At 41.4% G+C, this 20,577-nt stretch overlaps 1 protein-coding gene across 1 annotated transcript; it reads left to right on the top strand.

The window, feature by feature from the left end:
• Nucleotides 1-165: 165 nt before the first annotated feature.
• On the top strand, nucleotides 166-20,450 carry LOC113588321 (E3 ubiquitin-protein ligase HERC2-like). Its single transcript, XM_081724771.1, has 49 exons — nucleotides 166-188; nucleotides 1,024-1,500; nucleotides 1,587-1,701; nucleotides 1,794-1,870; nucleotides 2,255-2,476; nucleotides 2,698-2,789; nucleotides 2,879-3,009; nucleotides 4,893-5,020; nucleotides 5,144-5,217; nucleotides 5,484-5,620; nucleotides 6,111-6,170; nucleotides 6,278-6,383; nucleotides 6,834-7,026; nucleotides 7,123-7,286; nucleotides 7,375-7,449; nucleotides 7,533-7,628; nucleotides 7,713-7,796; nucleotides 7,915-8,013; nucleotides 8,173-8,310; nucleotides 8,622-8,788; nucleotides 8,896-8,959; nucleotides 9,035-9,105; nucleotides 9,217-9,400; nucleotides 9,486-9,588; nucleotides 9,813-10,023; nucleotides 11,512-11,819; nucleotides 11,908-12,031; nucleotides 12,111-12,187; nucleotides 12,296-12,517; nucleotides 12,643-12,734; nucleotides 12,966-13,096; nucleotides 13,468-13,595; nucleotides 13,705-13,778; nucleotides 13,917-14,038; nucleotides 15,256-15,315; nucleotides 15,437-15,539; nucleotides 15,636-15,828; nucleotides 16,056-16,213; nucleotides 16,338-16,406; nucleotides 16,969-17,022; nucleotides 17,202-17,270; nucleotides 17,371-17,499; nucleotides 17,600-17,737; nucleotides 17,839-18,005; nucleotides 18,093-18,156; nucleotides 18,237-18,295; nucleotides 18,387-18,570; nucleotides 18,655-18,754; nucleotides 19,622-20,450. The coding sequence occupies exons 2-49, from the start codon at nucleotides 1,284-1,286 to the stop codon at nucleotides 19,834-19,836; spliced, it is 6,048 nt and encodes a 2,015-aa protein (XP_081580897.1). The 5' UTR covers nucleotides 166-188; nucleotides 1,024-1,283; the 3' UTR covers nucleotides 19,837-20,450.
• The last annotated feature ends 127 nt before the right edge of the window (nucleotides 20,451-20,577 follow it).

Below are 20,577 nucleotides of genomic sequence, written 5' to 3'. Positions count from 1 at the left end.
CGGAGTAAAATGTACTCGAGCATAAAGTACCCTTTTTAAAACAACTGGTAACGGTGAGCGGTAAGGAAGCGTTAAATCCAGAGTCGTAGCCGTCATAACGGTCCAGGGTCATAGAGCCAATACGGAGATTACAGGGATACATGATGAACAAACACACGAAGGCAAACGGGGAGTAGGCTAGAACAGAGGTAAGGAAAAACACAACGGCTAGAATCAAACACACATCCGCACAACCATCCACACAGTGGGCAGCCCGGACACAGTGCGCACCACAGGGTTTAAATACCTGAACTAACCAGGTAGAAACGAGGAGCAGGTGTGCAAAACCAAACGAGGGGCGGAGAAAACGAAACTAAGGCATGAACTAAAATACACAAGACAGGGAAATCATGGAACACGTTGGGAGGGACTAACCGGGACACAACTGTTAAAAGTACAATTTATTCAAAACATTACTTAAGAAAATGCAATGGAATAAACGTAGCGCGTGACTACCAACCCCTACCTATTCTCCATAGATCATGCAGCCTAGTCCAAGCATCTAAACCAACAGCTAGCATTGCCTAGATTTTACTTAATACAAATCTCGACGAAAGCCTAGAGTTATTTGATTTTTTTCGAAAGAAAATGATGACAAAACGCCTCTGCACAGCAGCTGTTTTAGATCAAAACGTCGTCGTGACCGAGCCGTTAACAGAGATGTTATGGTCCTACAGCCTGTGCTTTGAGATGTAGGCTGCACGTGCGCTTGTGTGTTGCTCTAAAGCACTCAACATTTCAGCTTGTACCAGACTTTGGTTATTATGTAGCCTAAGTTTATTACTGATGTATTTCATTATTTTACGTTTTTAATATGTATGTCTTTCTCTTTCCCCTTTATTGTTTTGCATTGTTATTGTTTTTTTTAAATTTTCTTAAAAGACATGTTTAGAGGAACTTAACACTGTGTCTGCCAACTGTTGTGTTTCATTGGTTTAGGTTGTTTATATCAAGTCTTTCTCTTTTCTTCTCGTCTAACCTCAGATGAGCGGCTATGTTCAGCTCTGTGCGCGCGTGTTCCGTTCAGCACACGAACGTCTCGCGACCAACAGGGCGACCCTTGCGTCACGAGGCAGTGACGAAGTTTACTTTCGTTTCGGCGGAGACCGATGAGCGGTCGTGTCCGGACACGGGGAAGCGAAACCTTTACGAAACGAAACCTTCCACTCGGCTCGCTCCTCGGGCTGGGATAAAACCCAGCGCGCAGGTCTGCACGTCCCCAGACGAAAGTCACGCTCTCCGACATGTTGTGCTACTGCGGAGAGGCCGTATGCGCGGGCTTTGGTTTAATAAAGCCAGACAGCGTGAATACTGCGACATCTGCAATCAGCTTCTTTCATCCAAAATCAAAAATCTGGGATTTAGCACATGGGAAGAATCTCATTGGATTCATCCGCGGGGACGGAAACGTGTCCGTCATGAAGCTGCACATTGATGGCGAAGTGAAGTGCGGCAAACTAAGTATGTGTGACTGATCCAGACGAATGGCCGTTTTGTACTGTCAACGCGAGCTGAACATTACTATTATTGTTATATTGTTTTCACAGAGAGCTTAGACTTGAAGAAAGCCAAGATCAGAGTGATCAGCTGTGGAGAAGATCATGCACTTCTTCTTGCCTATGGAGGCAATGTTCTTTTTATGGACAAGTCTAATATCTGCAGGTATGTCTTAATGATAGTAATTAGTCTGAAAAACTATAAAAGAGAATTTTTGATTGTGTGATTGTTGTCACTACTAATGCATTTCCCCCTAGGCCTGTCAGAGACCTCAGTGGTAGGAATGTAATTCAGATTGCATGTGGAGACCAGCACTTCATGGCATTAACCAATGGTATTTACATCATTGTTCAAATTAAACGTTTAAAAAACATTAACTGCAGAAAACAAGCTTTCATTAGTTCATTCTTAATCTGACTCACCTGCTTGGTCAGATGACTGTGAGAACACAGATTACATGGAGCATGTAGGAGTTTTGAGTGAACTCAGTGAAGATTAGAGTTGGCTCTCTGAACAACTGTTCCACATGGCAGGCTACACCTGTTTTCATTTTTAAACATTTTGAAATGGTGTTTTTGCCTTGCTTTGTACTTGAAAGTGAGCCAAAATGTCATGTGGAAAGTCACAGTTTTTTTCTGTGGTATGGCCTGAGTGCTTTTCTTGGCAGCAGTGTATAAAGCTCATCTGGACATACAGTTTTATTTTTCCTTTTTGGCAGATGGTCAGCTGTTCACGTGGGGCCAGAACTCCAGCGGTCAGCTGGGTCTGGGGAAGGGGGAGCCCAGCTCGGTCTCTCCTCAGCCCCTCAAATCTCTGTGTGGGATCCCACTGGCTCAGATCAGCGCTGGAGGAGACCACAGCTTCGCCTTGTCTCTCTCTGGAGCCGTGTTCGGCTGGGGCAGGAACAGCGCCGGACAGCTGGGCTTGGGAGACTGTGAGGGTGAGCCATGTGTTTGGATTTTTCTGAAAAAAGGCACAGATTTTAGGATTCTGGGACATTCTTAAGACATTTTTATGTCAAAATCTAGAACAGCATTATCACTCCAAGAAGCTTGCCACATGCAGGTCAGCTGGAGCTGTCCTAACCAGTTTAACACACTTTTAAGAAGCCGCACTCATCCGGTCTATTTACTGTTGACACACCTGTGACACGTGCCACAGACAGATACTTTCCTACCTGTGTGAGTAATCTCAGCAAGAAGAAGACAGTCTTCATCGCATGTGGAGAGGAACACACCGCCACTTTGTCAAAGGTATCTCACAGCTGCTAATCTCCATACTGGACACTAAGCACTGGACATGTTTAGCCACAGTAAAATAGTGTTCCATTGTTTTTTGTAAGGGAGGAACTGTTTTCACGTTCGGACTGGGTCGGTATGGGCAGCTTGGACATAACTCATTCAGAGATGAACTTTGTCCTCGCGTGGTTGCTGAGCTGTGGGGCTCAAAGGTGTCCCAGATCAGCTGTGGCAGGTAGATTTTGATTCTTTACATGTGGCATAAATAAGTAACAGTCCACTTTGTACACTGCAATGCAAATGCAGTGTTAACAACATGTGATCCTTATATGCTATAAACCATGTGTTTGATATGAGATTTGATATGCCTTGTGATGCAACATAGTTAAAGTGGTATGATTTTGAAATATTCATTACAACAATATTAGACAGTGTGGTCTGTAAATAATTACAAAGTAAAATTATTTTTGTTGTTTTTACTCGCTTCTCATGCACTGTGGATCTAAACTGAAACATGACTGAAGTAAAGAATATTAGCTTCAGTTCAAGGGCATTTATATCTGTGTTGGTTAAACTATGTGAAACATCAGAGGGATTATCATGATTATCGTTATAATTTCACAGGACCATGAGTAATATGTTTTCGCCAACTGTCCGTCATTTTATTGCTGGTTTATGCAGACAAGAGTTAACAAAATTTCTGGAATTGATTCTGGATGTGGAATCAGCCTATCAGCAGGCTACCGTGAGGCCAAAAGATCAGACCCAAAATCACTGGCATGGTCATTAAAGTTTTTTCAAAAACTTTGGGGCACACTGAAAAAAAATCACAGCTGTGCTCAGTAATTGCTAACAACTGGGCAGAGCACATATAATGTCCTGAGCGCTCATAAAGAGGTTTCCCCACCAGAGGGTACACACAAGATGCCACCAGCAACATCACCTCAGAACAGATTTACCAAACCCAGTAACTGCAGTCACAAAAACCCAAATGTGAAAGGCCTGGGTGTCTTGTACCAAGTGGACCTTAGTGTAGCTACTCCAGTGGTTTATTGCACTTATCACTGTTTAAAAGAGACCTTATGCATTTGTAGGTCTCAGCAGTGATCCCTGTATTTCTACAGTATTATAGTTCATTGGTATATTGGACTCCAACCTACTCTATTGTACTAGGATGTATTCTATGAGTAAATGACAAAGCACTTTTGTAAGTCCCTCTGGATAAGAGCGTCTGCAAAATGCCGTAAATGTAAATTACTACAACAATGGAGTTGCTACAGACCAAAAGGTAGCACATTTGCCTCTCAGCACTACAGTGCATCTGGGTGTGTTTCCTCCCCATGTCTGTGAGGGTTGCCTCTGGACTGTCTGGTTTCCTCCCTAAAAATTGTCCTGGTATGAGTGTGTTTGCCTTCATTACATTCACAGCATTTAGCTGACGCTTTTATCCAACGCGACTTACAATCACAACTGAGTTACAGCTTGAGCAATTGAGAGTCTTGATCAGGTGCTCAACAGTGGCAGGACTTGAACCAGCAAGTTCAAGACTTGACCACAAGTCAAGTAGCTTAACTATTGAGCCACCATTGCCTGCGTGCATACTGCTGGATGGCACTCTGTCCTGGGTGATGTCCTCCTTCCCGTTCCTGTGCCTGATCCAGTCCCCTAGGGGGCGCTGTGGTTTCTGGATCAGAGTACACTGTGTGCACTTGGCTGCTGCTTGTCACTGGTGTGATGACAGGACGTAAAAGCACGATGTGTGTTGATTATAAAATGTCCTTGAGTACTGAGAGAGGCGCTATACAAGTGTAACTTCATTCAAAAAGTAAAATATTTTTGCCATGTCAGTCACCTACAGAGTGAGGAATATACCCACAAAATGGGCTGAAAGATTTAACATTATTTTCCCTTTTCCAACGTGTTATGGTCCCTTCAAAAGGGGGAAAAGTATTAAAAGAACTGTGATCCCTTTATGGGTCACAAAAAACCCATAAATATAAAAGCATCATTGAATCTGATATCATGGGCTTTGTCTTGAGTCTTTGGTTCATTTACTCATGAACTTCATTTTAGGTTATGTGTATTAATAAACGGTGATTATTCTCACATGAATTAAAGACATCACACTCTCGCTTTGGTTGGCTCATCGAAAACAATCTACTCCTTCGGCTGTGGGGAGCAAGGGCAGCTGGGAAATGGGCAGAGGACCAATCAGTGTGTGCCACTTCCTGTATGTCTGCCACCAGGTAATAACTAAACTAAACTCCACTTCTTCATTGTCTATTTAATTTAAAACATGCTACGTAAATACATGATACAAGCACAGAATGAATGAATATTGAAACGATGACCTATTTAATATTGCACAGAGGCAAATCAAGACCATAAAATTGAGAAGATTATTGCAGGTGGGAAGCACTCCTTTGTCTTGTGCTCTCTGAAGGTAAGATATGGGAGAGGGTTTTGACTCAGTGCTGGATCTCCACTGTCCTGTAGTTTCGGTTTCTCTCTCCTCTAGCTGGTACAGACCAGCTGCTCATTATCGTGCTCTTCATGAGTCGTATCGGTTGTTCTTGGCCAGGGAACCTGACTCTGTGCAGGACAGTGCAGACCCAGGATGAGTTCATCCCCTTAAGATAGTGTGTGACTAATCAAATGAATGAATGGTTGTGTATTGACTTTAAGAATTGTTTGTGCTTCCCTTTGTAGGAATCTGAAGATAGCTCTGTGAATGCAGAGCCAAAACAAAGAAAGAAGATTGTGACATTAGGAGAGGGAATGATTAACAGATGGGTGTGTAAACGTGACTCAAATATTAGTGGAGGACAGAGAAAAGCCATCAAGAAGTGAGTGGATGTGCAAAAGTGAAGTGCAAAAGCTCCCCTAGTAAGACATAAGAATTGGCGTAGACCTTACAGCACAGACATTACATTATAGACCTTACGGCATAGACCTTACATTATAGACCTTACAGCGTGGACCTTATGTTGTAGACCGTACAGTGTAGACATTACATTATAGACCTTACAGTGTAGATCTTACAGTGTAGACACTACATTATGGACCTTACAGTGTAGACCTTGCATAGCAAATCATTTAGCTGTTTACAAAGATTTATTTTGTAAAAATGATTGTTGAATTATAAAAATGTCAGACTCGCTTCCTTTGCTTACCATGCTGATGTTGCGCACATTGCACACATGACATGTCCCATGCATTATGGACTGAGTACCGTTATTGAAAGTAAGACGCATCGCGTTTTTGTGTATGAAATGTCTTGACAGATATGGCTATTATGATTTATTATAATGGGCTGATTTGTTTTCCAATTTGTAGGGAAATAAAGACAGTGTTCTCTTCTGCAGCCTGCCTGAATGGAAGCTTCCTTAGGAAAAGGTTACTTGATCGTGTGAAGTTAACAATATAGTTAAATCAATTAAATCAAAAGCTGGTTAATTTTGCTACTTTAATGATGTCCCCTGTCGGTCTCCTTTTGTGTGTAGTTGTGACGGACACTATGAAACGTCCACAAACGTCTCCGGTTTGGATTTGGAATCAGTGAGAACTGCATTTGAGCAGATAGCTGAGAGGGAAAACGTGTTGCTGGAGGTACAACAAACCAAAGTTACACAAATGCACTCGTACAAAAACCAGCCACAGAAACCTAAACGTTCTTCAGCTATACAGATAGCATCTCCATCATACATGTTACTATAGCAACATGCTTCTTCACTCTGTGTGTAAACAGTTCAAGAACCCTGGGACCCAGTTAAGGGCTTAAAGTGTTTTAAAGTAGTGTGTGCAAAAGTATATAATGACACATATTTTAACCAGAATATGTTAGAATGGCGTAATAATGAATGACAGTTAGCCTGCTCATTCTGCTTGTGATAAATACTGTCTCAGTACTGTTTGGTCATTAAAGCTCCTGTACTGACTTTATTTCAGAGAAACATTGAAAACATGCATATTATTTTTATATAAAAATGGTTGCATTTCTAAAAACTGCCCTGCGGCTGCTATCTGAGGTGCAAATGTCTTGTGATGTATTTGCCTCAGGTGCAGAAGGTGGTGGAGAAGGCTTTGTTGCCCTCCCTGGGCTCCGCCACAGCTGGTGTGGAAGCTCTAAGAATCTACCTTATCCTTCCCGAACTCCTCAGGGTGCTGAACCAGGGGCAGAGCGGGATACAGCTCACTGTGGAGGTGGCCTCCGCTATTTTGAAACTGAGTCCTCATTTGCTCATGGTTCTGGGTAAGATATTTGATGACCTAATGTCATTTGAGGCTCTTTAGTGCCCAGGAAGTAGATGGATGGTATGCATGCCTTCATATTTTGGTATATTTTCAGAGAACTACTGGTCTGAACTCCCTGACTGCTTCCTTAAAACCTTGGTGGAGCTATTTCGCAATGTGTCAGCAAACCTTATATCTCAGATGACCAATCACAGACAAGGAAAATTCTTTGACAAATCTCTAAAGAAAACTGTGAAAGTCCTCCAGATTGTCCACAAGGTAAATAGATTGTGAACAGCTATGGAATTAATGCATGTTAGAAAAAAGGGTTTGTAGTTAGTTTTATTTTTATTTTTTTTATCTGCAGGCTGCCTCCAGAAGACAAAGAGAAATCACCTCCAGAGATTTTGTCATCCATGAGATCAATCATCTGTTTGAAATGGTGAGTATTTTAAATGCTAGAATGCTGAAATAATGCAAACAATAATCGCAGATTCAAAACCTTTTTTTCCCCATTAACCATAGTTGGAAGTTGTTAAGGATGACCTACATGCTATTAACCAGGGACTTGCCTTGTTTATAAACCCTTTGGAACTGGACTCAACCAAACAGTACCTTGAGGTTAGTAACCTATGCATTCAATGTAAAATGTGAAGATTTCAGATAGAATATTAAGCCCTGTAGCACCAATCTTCTGTGTTGCAGCATACCTTACAGAATCTGATCTCAAGTCCATGCATATTTAACCTGGAGGCCAAATGCAACCTGCTAAAATCCAGAGCAGTGTGGGTACGTAGCCCTTGTGTCTGGGTTTATTGTGGAGCAACTCCCATGGTTTCCTAAATGGACCTGTGTGAGACCTACTCCTTAACTTCGCTGTCCTCTGTAACACTGATATGATTTTCAGGGGCTGTTCAGATTGGAGCTAAGACGCACTGCACTCCTGGAGGACTGTTTTAGGCAGCTGAGAACTGCCAGTGAACTGCAACTTAAGTTGGGCCTGCAGGTTTGATCACCTACTCTGATGCTCTCTGCACTAAATGCATACTTTTCTCACACAGGGCATGTTTGGTTCAATAACATTAAGTCTTTGCAAACTGCAAGTGGAGGTATGAGGTTGTATGAGTATTTGCAGTAACATTAAATATATGATTGGTTTGTGCAGGTTGTCTACCAGGAAAAATTTGAACAGTCAGATGTTAATAAGAGGGACTTTTTTCACAATGCGTTTCAAATGTTGCGGGAGCCATCTTCTGGAATGTTCATGTACAATGACACAAAATCACTCTGGTTTCCTCCAGAGGTAAGACAAAGAAGTCATATGTTCCACTGACAGTGTTTATTATAATTAATGTGTCTGGTTAAACACACCTCAATGTTTTAAGAACAGAAAACAGCAGTACTGAGTGGTTTTCATTTATCTGATGCTACAATTACAACTAAAAACAACTTGAGGGTTAAGGGTCTCAACAGCAGCAACTTGGCAGTGGTGGGACTTGAACTGGTAACCTTCTGATTACTAGGCCAGAACCTTAACCACCGAGCCACCACTGCCCTGAGTGATGTTCAGTGATCTTCTTCTGACCTTTGCAATGTGAACGCTCCTCCCAACAGCCTGGTTTGCAGGAGGAGAAATACTTTGTGTTCGGAATTCTGTGTGGTCTGGCCTTTTACAACAACAGTAGAGTCGACCTTCCCTTCCCATTAGCCCTGTTCAAGAAGCTCCTCGGCATCAAGCCATCTGTTGAGGATCTGGTTGAGTTCAGTCCTGTTCTTGCCAAGTAAGTGGTGATAATCCAGCACATGGACCCTCGTCATTATTCTGTCGGGCTTTTAGTGTCCTCGGTTGAATCGGCTGGTCAGGTAAGATCATGTCTTCTGTGTTCAGGAGCCTGCATTACCTACTGAGTTACAATGATGAAGATGTGGTTAACATGGACATGAGTTTCACTGTGAGTATTGGGTAGCCTCATCAGTGATGCTGTGAAAACTCTCCAACATTGATCTTTTGCTTCTCATATGTGTAGGTTGTCTGGGACAACAAGGAGGTTGAACTGGATCCACATGAACCTGGAAAAGTCGTTACAAGCTCAAACATGTGAACTGAATATTCATGAAACAATCATTTAGTTGAGAATGTTAGTTAGACTATTTTTACTATTGTGTTTATGGCCTTAAATAAAGAAAATGGCTGTTACTCATTTGACAGAAAGGAGTTTGTGAACGCCTACATGGATTACATCCTGAACAAGTCCGTGGAGAAGGTGTTTGAGGAGTTCCAGAGGGGCTTCTACAAAGTGTGTGACCGGGACGTGGTGGGGTTCTTCCAGCCCGAGGAGCTGAGAGGAGTGTTGGTGGGGTCAGAGGACTACGACTGGGACACGTTCAAGAAGGTGGGAAGTACTTTTATGCCATATCCTGTCTTAAAGGTACACGTAATAGAGCAAACTTAGGCTTGTGTTCCTGTATGTTGTGTAGAATACGTCATACGAAGGATTCTTCCATGCAAGACACCCAACCATTGTCTCATTCTGGGAAGTGTTTGATGAACTGTCGGACAACCATAAAAGAAATTTCCTCTGTGAGTCATTACTTTCATTGTTGATATAGAACTTGCATTTTTTTTTTACGTTTCCTCATGCAGTGGAAATGAATAAACAAAGTTCTGTAACCAGTATATTCAAAACTAACTTCCATATAGTCCACATTAGATTGTAGTTTATTATTGTCACATTGGACTGTAGCTTGTTCTAGAAATATTTCCTCAATATGCATGAGAATGCCGTGTTCTTTCTTGATCCACAGTGTTCCTGACGGGATTTGATCGAGTGCCTATTCTGGGTATGGACCAGGTGAAGATGAGGGTCCGACCCATGTTCAACTCCACCCAGGAGCACCTGCCACAGGCGCTGACCTGCCATGCCATCCTGGATCTGCCCATGTACCAAACCAGGGAAACACTCCGGACTAAACTCACTGAGGCCCTGAACCACAAACGGGGCTTCTGGGAGGAGTAGCATGACAAGGCCTTGATAAGTGCCATCGTCATATCAGACGTGCTTCTGTCTGTGAACGCTAAATCTGCTTTTGCGCCTGCAGTTTTTAATGTAATTATGCAGCAGAGTAAATACATGGTTTGTAAATGTGCTGTAACAGTAAATTTGAACTTACAAACATGTTTTTAGCCTCTGAGATGTACAATTGTAAGGTAATTTAAATCTGAAAGAATAATATAAAACTAACGTGGGGAAAAAAATAAAGTTATGTTTTTCCTTCACTTCACAAGACTAACAAACAGACTGAATGTTTTCTGAAAATAAAGTCTGATCATGTAATGTCCTGGAGGCAAGACAAAGCAGGGGGTTTTGCTCTAAAAGCCTGTGGGCAATATCCAACAGAGACACTGATGCACGTACACACACACACACACCTGCTTTCACACTCACCCATTCACCTAGAAAACAAGGTTAGTTTGAATACCCACTGGTTTAGAGTTAGTGATTCCTAGCTCAGACAGCACTGAGATTAGGCAGAAGAACAGTGAGATGGGCCCAAACGCTGAGAAGAGTGAGATTTATTACGCACAAATCCAAAATCAGGGTCGGTAGAAGAATCAACACACAGAAACAACAAACAGGTGAAACCAATGAAACGGCGAAAACCGAAATAAGGACCAGAAGAGGAACGGAGAAAATGAAACAAGGACGCGAGACACGGAGACCATGGATACAGCCGGTAGTGCGGGACCAACCGTGTCAGTCAGGCGCCAGCGGAGTCTTTAGAAGAGCTGTCTCTGGGGCTAGACCTGGAAGAAATGTACCAAACCAGCTCTTCAAGGATTAAAAAACTAGTCAGAACTTCCTCAAATATTTTTTTCCAATGAAAGGTCTATTTAAAATGGTTCTGTAATTACACTGGTCAACAATGATTTTGCTTCCTGCAAAAATACCTGTTTATTAGATATGTTTACAAGCTGAATCCAAATTTGTTTTCAGAATTTCTCTATCACGCATAGTTTTTATTCCAGTATGCTCATATGTCTTTATGTATAGTGTGGAATAATGGTACCAAGGAGAGTGGCGCCCCTCTGTCACTAGACTACTGCTGGACACAGAAGAGGGATGTTCCTGTGGACAAATCTTTGGCCAAATACATACATCTGTTTCATGTTTAAGAGTTATGAGAAACTTTTATAGATCATTATGAGACATTAGTTTATGAGTTTTTCATTACAATATCATACTTAATATAGTCAAGTAGTTAAAATATTTATGTACTTAAAATATTCAAGTAATTATCCTTCTGCTGCTGATTGTTGCGTGAAGAGTTCTCTCAAACTGGTGACGACTGCATGGTTATAATAAGTCAAAGCCTAGATGAGGGCCAGCAGAGAGATGAACCGCGCGGCCTTCACTCGGGCGTGACTTGCTTTTGTATTCGCCGGTTTCGGTTTCTGTGCCTAACTGACACGGGCATAAGTTTCGTTTTTTAATCTTGATTAAAGCCACGGCGCTTCTGGCTGGAAGGCGACATCGTCTCCTTTTCTGGGCAGTGCGAGTCCGCGGCTCTTCGTCATGTTTTATTGGGGTGAACTGTGTTCGGCGGAATGTGATTCTTTCGATCATAAGCTGGAGAATGTGTTTCAACAAATTGTTCCCACCGTGAGAATAATTGATTTTTCTGTCAGGGATGCTGTCGTTGCGCTTCTTGGTGAAGACGGAAACGTGACCGTGGTAATTCCGCGCAGACAGAGTGACAAGCGAAAAAAACAAGTGGTGAAAAGTGCAGGTGAGGCACGGAGCACCCATACGCGTAAGTTCCCCAGGTTCACCTGCCAACACTCACCTGAGCTGTACGCGATAACCAAACGACACCTTCATGCAACGGTAATATTTTTCAGGATTTAACTTGGACTTGAAAGAGCGAGTTACGTTTCTGAGCAGTGGAGCGAGCCATGTTGTGCTCGTGTCGGAGACAGGAACCGTGCTGGAGTGGAAGCACTCCTGTCACGCAACCATACCCAGGTGCGCCTTTGGCTGAGCGCGCAGATTTACCTGTGAGAAACGCGTGACTGGCCGTGTTAATCGGGCTCTCGTTTTGTAGGACCTTCAACAACTTGACAAACAAACAAGTAGCAGAAGTTGCGTGTGGAAACAATCATTCAATCGTTCTAACAAAAGGTATTCTGCTTTTACCTGATAAAATGAAATCTCAGTCATTTTTGTGACTTTGGTTGGGTCCGACTGAACAACATATATGTATACGGTAATCCGTATATTTCCTCTCAGATGGTCAGCTGTTCACGTGGGGCCAGAACTCCAGCGGTCAGCTGGGTCTGGGGAAGGGGGAGCCCAGCTCGGTCTCTCCTCAGCCCCTCAAATCTCTGTGTGGGATCCCACTGGCTCAGATCAGCGCTGGAGGAGACCACAGCTTCGCCTTGTCTCTCTCTGGAGCCGTGTTCGGCTGGGGCAGGAACAGCGCCGGACAGCTGGGCTTGGGAGACAGGCAAGGTACTAACTTTGCTGTGGTTGTATAATAGTAATCTGGACCACAACTCCTTATGTGGTTAACTGACTCATTCTAAGGGATTACCAACACCAACAGTCATCTTAATCTTAATCTGATTTTCTCACAGATAGGTATGTTCCTAACTGTGTGAAAAGCTTGAACCAGAAGATGGCAGTGTTCATTTCATGTGGGGAAGACCATAGTGCTGTTCTGACAAAGGTTATTCTTATAAGTGACCCTCTTCACATCAAATGTTCCCAGTACACTATCTGACAAACTTTAGACATGACTTAAAACATGTAAATAAACGTTATCATAAATAGTAGTAACCCAGTAAAGCCAAAAAAAAAAAAGAAATAATAGTCACGACCTGTTATAGTTACTAACAAGTTGTGATTGGTCACCTGGATACCGTGCGCACTGGCTGTAATCCTTCCTCCACACCTTTAGGGAGGTCTGGTGTTCACATTTGGGTCTGGCTCTTACGGGCAGCTTGGACATAACTCACTCAGAGATGAACTTCGACCTCGTCTGTTAGCTGGACTCTGGGGGTCAAAGGTGATCCAAGTAGCTTGTGGACGGTAATGAACTGTTCAGAACACTGCAAGCGTATGATGGTCTGATTCAAACCAATAATTCATTAACATTTTATATTCCTGTTCTGGAAAATGAAAATTTGAGTGCCGTATAAACGTACACAAATATAAACATATGTTCCACTTCATCTTTATGGTTTACATTTGTAAAAACATTTTATTATTATTTGAGTTTCAGAAACCTTACAACAGTAGTTAAGGTGCATGCCTATTCTCTTGATTTCAAGACATCACACTCTGGCATCATTAAATCTGATATCATGGGCTTTGTCTTGAGTCTTTGGTTCATTTACTCATGAACTTCATTTTAGGTTGTGTGTATTAATAAACGGTGATTATTCTCACATGAATTAAAGACATCACACTCTCGCTTTGGTTGGCTCATCGAAAACAATCTACTCCTTCGGCTGTGGGGAGCAAGGGCAGCTGGGAAATGGGCAGAGGACCAATCAGTGTGTGCCACTTCCTGTATGTCTGCCACCAGGTCGGGACAGCAACAACATTCTGTTGGAAACATGTAAATGTATTTAATGTATAGAAAAATAGTTGATCGTTGTAGATCTGTAAGCACATTCTTGTATTATTGTTAACAGAATGCGACCCTGGTCAGACATTTGGCAAAATTATCGCTGGAGGAAATGTTTCAGTTGCATGTAGCCCTAGACAGGTGAGCCATTGTATTGTGTGGTGTTTTAAATTAACACACCAATCTTTTTATAAATGGTGCAGAAATGTTTTCATTTCTTACTATGTATATTATTTTATTTTCTTATTACTGTTTAAATGTTTTGTGCCTCTTTCAAAGGACGAGGAGCTACACTCCATTTCAAAAACAAGTCCATGCAAAGGGACATCAGTGTTGCATGATGAGATTATAGACAGATGGATTTTAGAGTGTGACTCCAAAACATGGGGACGAGCCAAAAGGTATGAATAAACACATCCTTGTAACGGTATGGATGAACGCATCCTTGTAAAGGTATGGATGAACGCATCCTTTTAAAGGTATGGATGGACGTATCCTTGTAAAGGTATGGATGAACGCATCCTTGTAAAGGTATGGATGAACGCATCCTTGTAACGGTATGGATGAACGCATCCTTGTAACGGTATGGATGAACGCATCCTTGTAACGGTATGGATGAACGCATCCTTGTAACGGTATGGATGAACGCATCCTTGTAAAGGTATGGATGAACGCATCCTTGTAACGGTATGGATGAACGCATCCTTGTAAAGGTATGGATGAACGCATCCTTGTAACGGTATGGATGGACGCATCCTTGTAAAGGTATGGATGAACGCATCCTTGTAACGGTATGGATGGACGCATCCTTGTAAAGGTATGGATGGACGCATCCTTGTAAAGGTATGGATGGACGCATCCTTGTAACGGTATGGATGGACGCATCCTTGTAACGGTATGGATGGACGCATCCTTGTAACGGTATGGATGGACGCATCCTTGTAACGGTATGGATGGACGCATCCTTGTAACGGTATGGATGGACGCATCCTTGTAACGGTATGGATGAACGCATCCTTGTAAAGGTATGGATGAATGCATGCATTGCACTGTTAACACCCAATGTGTAACAATGGCCTCAGCTCAGTTATTACACAGAAATGAAAGAGCCAGAACTTCCACAGCCTTTAGTCATGTGCTGAGGGAAGAAAAACCAGAAAGAAATTGACAATCTGTAGACAGTAGAAGGGAATCTTTAAAAGCTAAGTAACTGAATGCAGCAGGACACTAGTGTGAATGCTATTAACAGTCAGTTGCTCAGTTGTAAAGGTACTTGGTAGGAGGTACTTCAGTAGTATTCAGATGGTTGTTAGCTCAAGCCCCACCACTGTCAAGGTGCCACTGGTGAGCCTGTTTAACCCTCAGTTACTTGAGTTGTATTTAGTCGTAATTGTAAGCTGCTTTGGGTATCAGATAAATACCAGAAAATGTTAGCCCAACCAAAAGCTGCTGCAGGAAGGCTCGTGCGCAGAGCTCAGCTCTCATGCTGTGTTTTGGTGGCAGGCCAGAGGTCTGAATGCATGGCAGTGTAGCTTAGTCAAGGTGGACTTTGATGCTGTGTCTTTTAACAGTTACATGTCCACCAGTTACTGAGCCTGCTGGTTTCTTTGTCGTGTAGGGAAATCACGAAAATGTTTTCTTCAGCCTCCTGCATAAACGGTAGCTTCACTGACAAAAGGTATGTTTGTTTTTCTATTTTTTTATTTGTTTGTTTATATCAAGAATTCATTTTAGTATTTGTGTTTGTCGGTCCATATATAGTCTGGCCGATCAGTCTTCAGGCTTTTTATGTTTTGCAGTGACAAACATTATAAAACGTCATCAGAGCAGTCTGGTCTAGATTTGGCTTTGGCTCGTCTTGCTTTCGAGAAGCTTGCCAAGAGGGACACGGTTCTTACAGAGGTGCGTCACTCCGTAAAACATAAAACAGGATGGGAAGGTGACATTTTAACTGGGAGACTGAAATCTGAGACTGAGGGGTGGTTTCAATGTCCTCAGGTGCAGAAGGTGGTGGAGAAGGCTCTGTTGCCCTCCCTGGGCTCCACCACAGCTGGTGCGGAGGCTCTGAGAATCTACCTTATCCTTCCCGAACTCCTCAGGGTGCTGAACAAACAGCAGCGAGGCACATGGCTTACTGTATCACTCGCCTCTGCCATTTTAAACCTGGATCCAGACACATCAGATGACCTGAGTATGTAACCATGTTCAGGTCATAGTATTTATCTGACAGAGGGGTAATTCAGAGACAAGTGATTCCACTGAGGTATTAGTGAACAATTCTCTGTTTATATGGTAAATGCTGTTACTATATAAAAACATTATACTCCCTATGTAAATACATTCACAGCATCAGGGTTTAATTAAAATTGTAACCAGCCCAACTAAAGTTCATGCTCATTATTTGTATGATTCCCTCAGTGAGGCTGTGGACCAGGCTTCCATATTATTACTACAGAACGCTGGTGAAGACGTTTCACTCCGTGTCTGTTAACTTCATGACTCAGTTGACAACTAAGATATGTGACTACTGGAAGGAACTATGCTCCATTCTAGGAGTTCTACAGAAACTGTATACTGTATGTACTAGAGTTCTTCCTGATCCTTTTAAACATTTTGTTTTCTTTTTTGCAAAAATCTTTCAAAATCTAGTGAATAGTGTTGAAATCGGAGCATTTTGCTTAGTTTTATACTTTGGTTCAGATTAACAACCAGAGAGTCACAGGAATAAGTGATGAGTGTTTCTACATCAAAGAAGTTGGGGACTTTTTTGTAAGTACTACGATTTTTTTCTCCTTTTGCTTAGAAATGTGAAGCATGTTATTATTTACACAATATAATATTATTAACCAGAATTTAAAAATTCGAAATATGGTCTGTCTACTATCTTGGGATTAAGCCTTTCTTTTAAGGAGAAACTGATCTCCCTGTTGTGTAATAAGAGTCCTGTTTTCATGTGGTGGTCAGGAAAATCTTGAACTGTATACTCATAGCTAGCTATGTACAGTTTGTGTGCAGAATGTAAAAAGTGTGATATGGTTCAAAACAAAGTAACATGCTATTTTCTGAAACAAATCATGAATCTCTAGGAAGTTTAGCTATTATCGTGGAAAACGCTTGTCAGGAGTAACTTTGTTCAGGACCTTACTAGAAAAAAAAGAAAAGGTGAGCAAATATGGACTCAGAGGTGGAGTGCAAAACTCCAATTGTGTTTCGATTACAGCAGCTAACGGGTGAAGCATGCAGACAGGACGAGGTAATGAGGTTTAGACCGTTACAGACACTGTAACACTGTAAGGCTCCCCAGTGTTGTAGTGCTCTCCCATCTTTACAGGTTTCATCCGATCCACAGGATGAACAAGGAATGAACATTTTTAGGAATTTCATGGTAGGCACCTTTCTTTGTATTTTCCATGTTTATGTCTGCACAGTAAGATTTCCACTGCTGATTTAACTCCTGTTTATATATGTGTTCTGACTAGCTGGACACAAAACAACACAGTCATTGTAAATTCAGGACTGGAGTTGTTGCTATAATAGTGTTTTTCTTTCTCTTGTCTATAATAGAAAAAAATTAATATTCTTAGTTGCTACCCTTTCATCTTTGACATGAGGTGTAAGTGCAATATTTACAAAGTAAGTAAACTCAGTCTTATAGACCTGAAGCAATATTAACATGCATATACATTCCTGATATATGTGATATAAATATTTGATATAAATTTTGTCTTTCAAGCTTTTACAGCTTGAAGAACACATATTGAGGGGCTGTGAAAACCAACTGCTTGTGAACAGAGAAACAGCACTGGCAGACACATTCACACGCTTGAAAACAAACCCTCTTGACTATTCTCTTCCTTTAAAGGTTTGCATAGGATTATATATTTAAGATTGTTGTTTGAATATTATGATAATAAGACAAAAATGCTAGTAAGTTTTTAACTTCCTGGTTTGGTTTTTCACAGGTGACATTTTTACTAGAAGATGGGTTGGATTATGGGGGTGTGCAGAAGGAATTCTTCACCTTACTTGGACAGGAGATAAAAGCTACCAGTGCAGTCCAAGCATCTGAGGACTCTGGACTCCTCTGGTTCAATACTGAGGTTTGTCTGCAGTCAAAGTGTGGCCTTTCATACAATGTTAACTCTTGAATGGCAAAATAATGCAAGGCTATTGTACCTGTTTTGTTTACTGTTCATTGTAGACCTCTGGTTCCACTGATGAACTGTACTATATTGGTGTCATCTGTGGAATGGCCTTTTCTAACCACTGCTACATGAATGTGGGCTTCCCATTGGCACTGTTCAAGAAGTTGCTGGGTCAGAGTCCAACTCTCCGTGACCTAGAGGAACTGTCCCCCGTGGAAGCCAGGTTGAGACTGTTTTAGGAAGAACCCTTACATTTACGATAGAAGCTCCATTGTAGGTTTGCTGGTTTTGATGTATTCTCCCTGTGCAGAAGCCTGAGGAACGTGTTGATGGAAGATGAGGATGTTCTGGAGGAACTCTGTTTGGATTTCACAGTAAGATGAATTTTGCTGTACATGTGAGTGTTAAAGCATGTTCTCACCAGTGATGTTCTCACCAGTGATGTTCCTCTCAGATGAAAGGCACAGACCTTATTCCAAATGGAAGAAAAATCCCAGTCACAAAAGTGAACAGGTACTGTACTGATTTATTTATGTATTTATTTATGCAAGTTGAGATGTATTTCAGTAAACTTGGGTATGTGTATATATTCCATCTTTTGCAGACAGAAATATGTAGACTTGTACGTTGACTTTGTTTTCAACAAGTCTGTGGAGTGCCAGTTTAAAGAATTTGCTAGAGGTTTTTCTGATGGCAACCCTTGGAAGGTCTGGAGTCTGTTCCTGCCTGATGAAGTCAGAGATTTGCTCTATGGCACTGCTCAATATGAGTGGAACGAGCTCAGAAAGGTATAAATACAAACCTCAGTTAGCATGTGTTGGCTTATAATGAGTGTCATTATGTTTTATGTTTGCTTGTGACATTTTCTTCAGTGTGCCACTTACGAAAACTGTGGAGCCTCGGATGAACTGATACAGAATTTCTGGACTGTTTTCTTTGAACTGTCTGAAGAAAACCAGAAGAAGTTTCTGAGTAAGTTTAAGACTGTGATGCATTTACAGCAGTTAGCTGACACTTTTATCCAAAGAGACTCTGATTGAGTACGACTTGAGTAATTGAGGGTTAAGGGTCTTGCTCAGGGGCCCAACAGTGGCAACCTGGTGGTGGTGGAACTTGAACCAGCAACCTTCTGAAGTGCGGAAGACTTAAACTTCCCCCAGGATAAAAATGTTGCCCACGGTTATTTATGTTGTACTCACAACTCGTTACATTAATTGAAATTAGTTGCCACAGTTTTACCAAAAAAACTATTTTATGAAATCATGATTTATGGCAGAAGACCCCCTGACACTTAATTGTCAGTAGTCTATGTTAAAAAATGGGAAAGGTATGAATAAGGCAATGGACAAACACAAAACAGAACAAGCGTTAGGCCTTACTATGACTAGCACATGTGAACATGTTAGTATTATTTATTATACTGTTTGTAAGGTAGTTTGCTACATATAAGTGTAATGGCTAATGGTTATTAGTTTTCATGCACATCATTTATTTAGATGGTGAGCTTCTTTTATATACCAAACTAAGTTATGCTTTTGAGATTGGAGTACCGGAAATGTTATACATAGACTAGAGTTAAATATTTGGGAAATATGTCATTAGAGGGTATTTTATCTATTTTCTTTTTTTAATCAAATAACAAAAACACTATCAACTCTAGCTGTCTTCTGCCTTGAATGTACAACAGGTGTGCAAATGTGTCCTTTTTATTTTTTTCCCTCTAAAGTGTTGCATTTCTTTGTCTCCCACTAAATTATGCACCCCTTGTTTGCTTAAACACATCACCATTTGAATGTTTCCCCCCTACCTTTACGTGAACATTTGAATGTTTCCCCCTAGCTTTCATGTACGGTTCAGCCCGTCTGCCTTTAGGAGGTCTCTCACAACTGCACCTGAAGATTGTGAGATGTGTCTGCGCTGACGCAGACGACCGTTTTCCAGTGGCTCAGACTTGCTTTGGCACTTTGAATCTTCCAAACTACAGCAATATCCACATTCTTCAAGACAAACTAGTTCATGCCATCACCTTTTGTGAGGTTTTTGGAAATATGTAAAGGTTTGTTAGGTCAGATAGGCAGTAGAGGAGACATGGGGTCTTCTTTCTTTTTTAACGTACTAAGAGTATGTATTAATTATAGCAGGACAATACATTGCATGTTTGGTTTATGGAGTTCACTGTGCGGAGTTTACATTTGCATTTATGGCATTTAGCAGACGCTCTTATCCAGAGCGACTTACAAAAGTGCTTTGTCGTTTCCTCATAGAATACATCCTAGTACAGTACAGTAGGTTAGAATTAAACATACCAATGAACTAGAATACTGTAGAATACAGGCATGAATGCTGATACCTAGAAGTGCAAAATACATAAGGTCTATCTTAAACAATGATAAGTGCTATAAACAATAAGTGCTAGAGTTTGTTAAACAACATAAACAATGCCCTACAATTTCACTATGCTGTGCTAATAATTCAAAGAATTAATTAATTGTTTGTTTTGATCTGAGACAAACCTTGATCAGATATAAATGCATTCTGTTTCACTATTTTTCGTGGACTACTGTTGTAAACATGTCATTTAGGTTTTGGTCATAATATAAACAGTGAATAATAATTCATCAATAAGTTAAATCATGAATGACAAAAGCATCAATAAAAGCTCTCTGAGACCTAATGAAAAGAGTTGTTATTTCTCCCCTAGTCTAGAGCGCGTTCTCTAAAGTACCTCCCGGTCAACAGTGTCCCCCCCACGTGGCTGCATGCGCGTTGACAACACGAGCACGTGGTTCGTGACG

This window comes from Electrophorus electricus, chromosome 12 (assembly GCF_041902795.1).
Source record: "Electrophorus electricus isolate QZ-2024a chromosome 12, ASM4190279v1, whole genome shotgun sequence".
Lineage (NCBI taxonomy): Eukaryota > Metazoa > Chordata > Actinopteri > Gymnotiformes > Gymnotidae > Electrophorus > Electrophorus electricus.
Note: the sequence above shows the minus strand (reverse complement) of the source record. Positions and strands in the feature narration are given on the sequence as shown.

Excerpts from the sequence above, each read along its gene's own strand:
- LOC113588321 (XM_081724771.1), top strand. The coding sequence starts at position 1,284 with ATGTTGTGCTACTGCGGAGAGGCCGTATGCGCGGGCTTTGGTTTAATA. Across the intron at positions 1,501-1,586 it reads AGTGAAGTGCGGCAAACTAA|AGAGCTTAGACTTGAAGAAA; the intron begins GTATGTGTGACT and ends TTGTTTTCACAG. Across the intron at positions 7,450-7,532 it reads TCAATCATCTGTTTGAAATG|TTGGAAGTTGTTAAGGATGA; the intron begins GTGAGTATTTTA and ends CATTAACCATAG.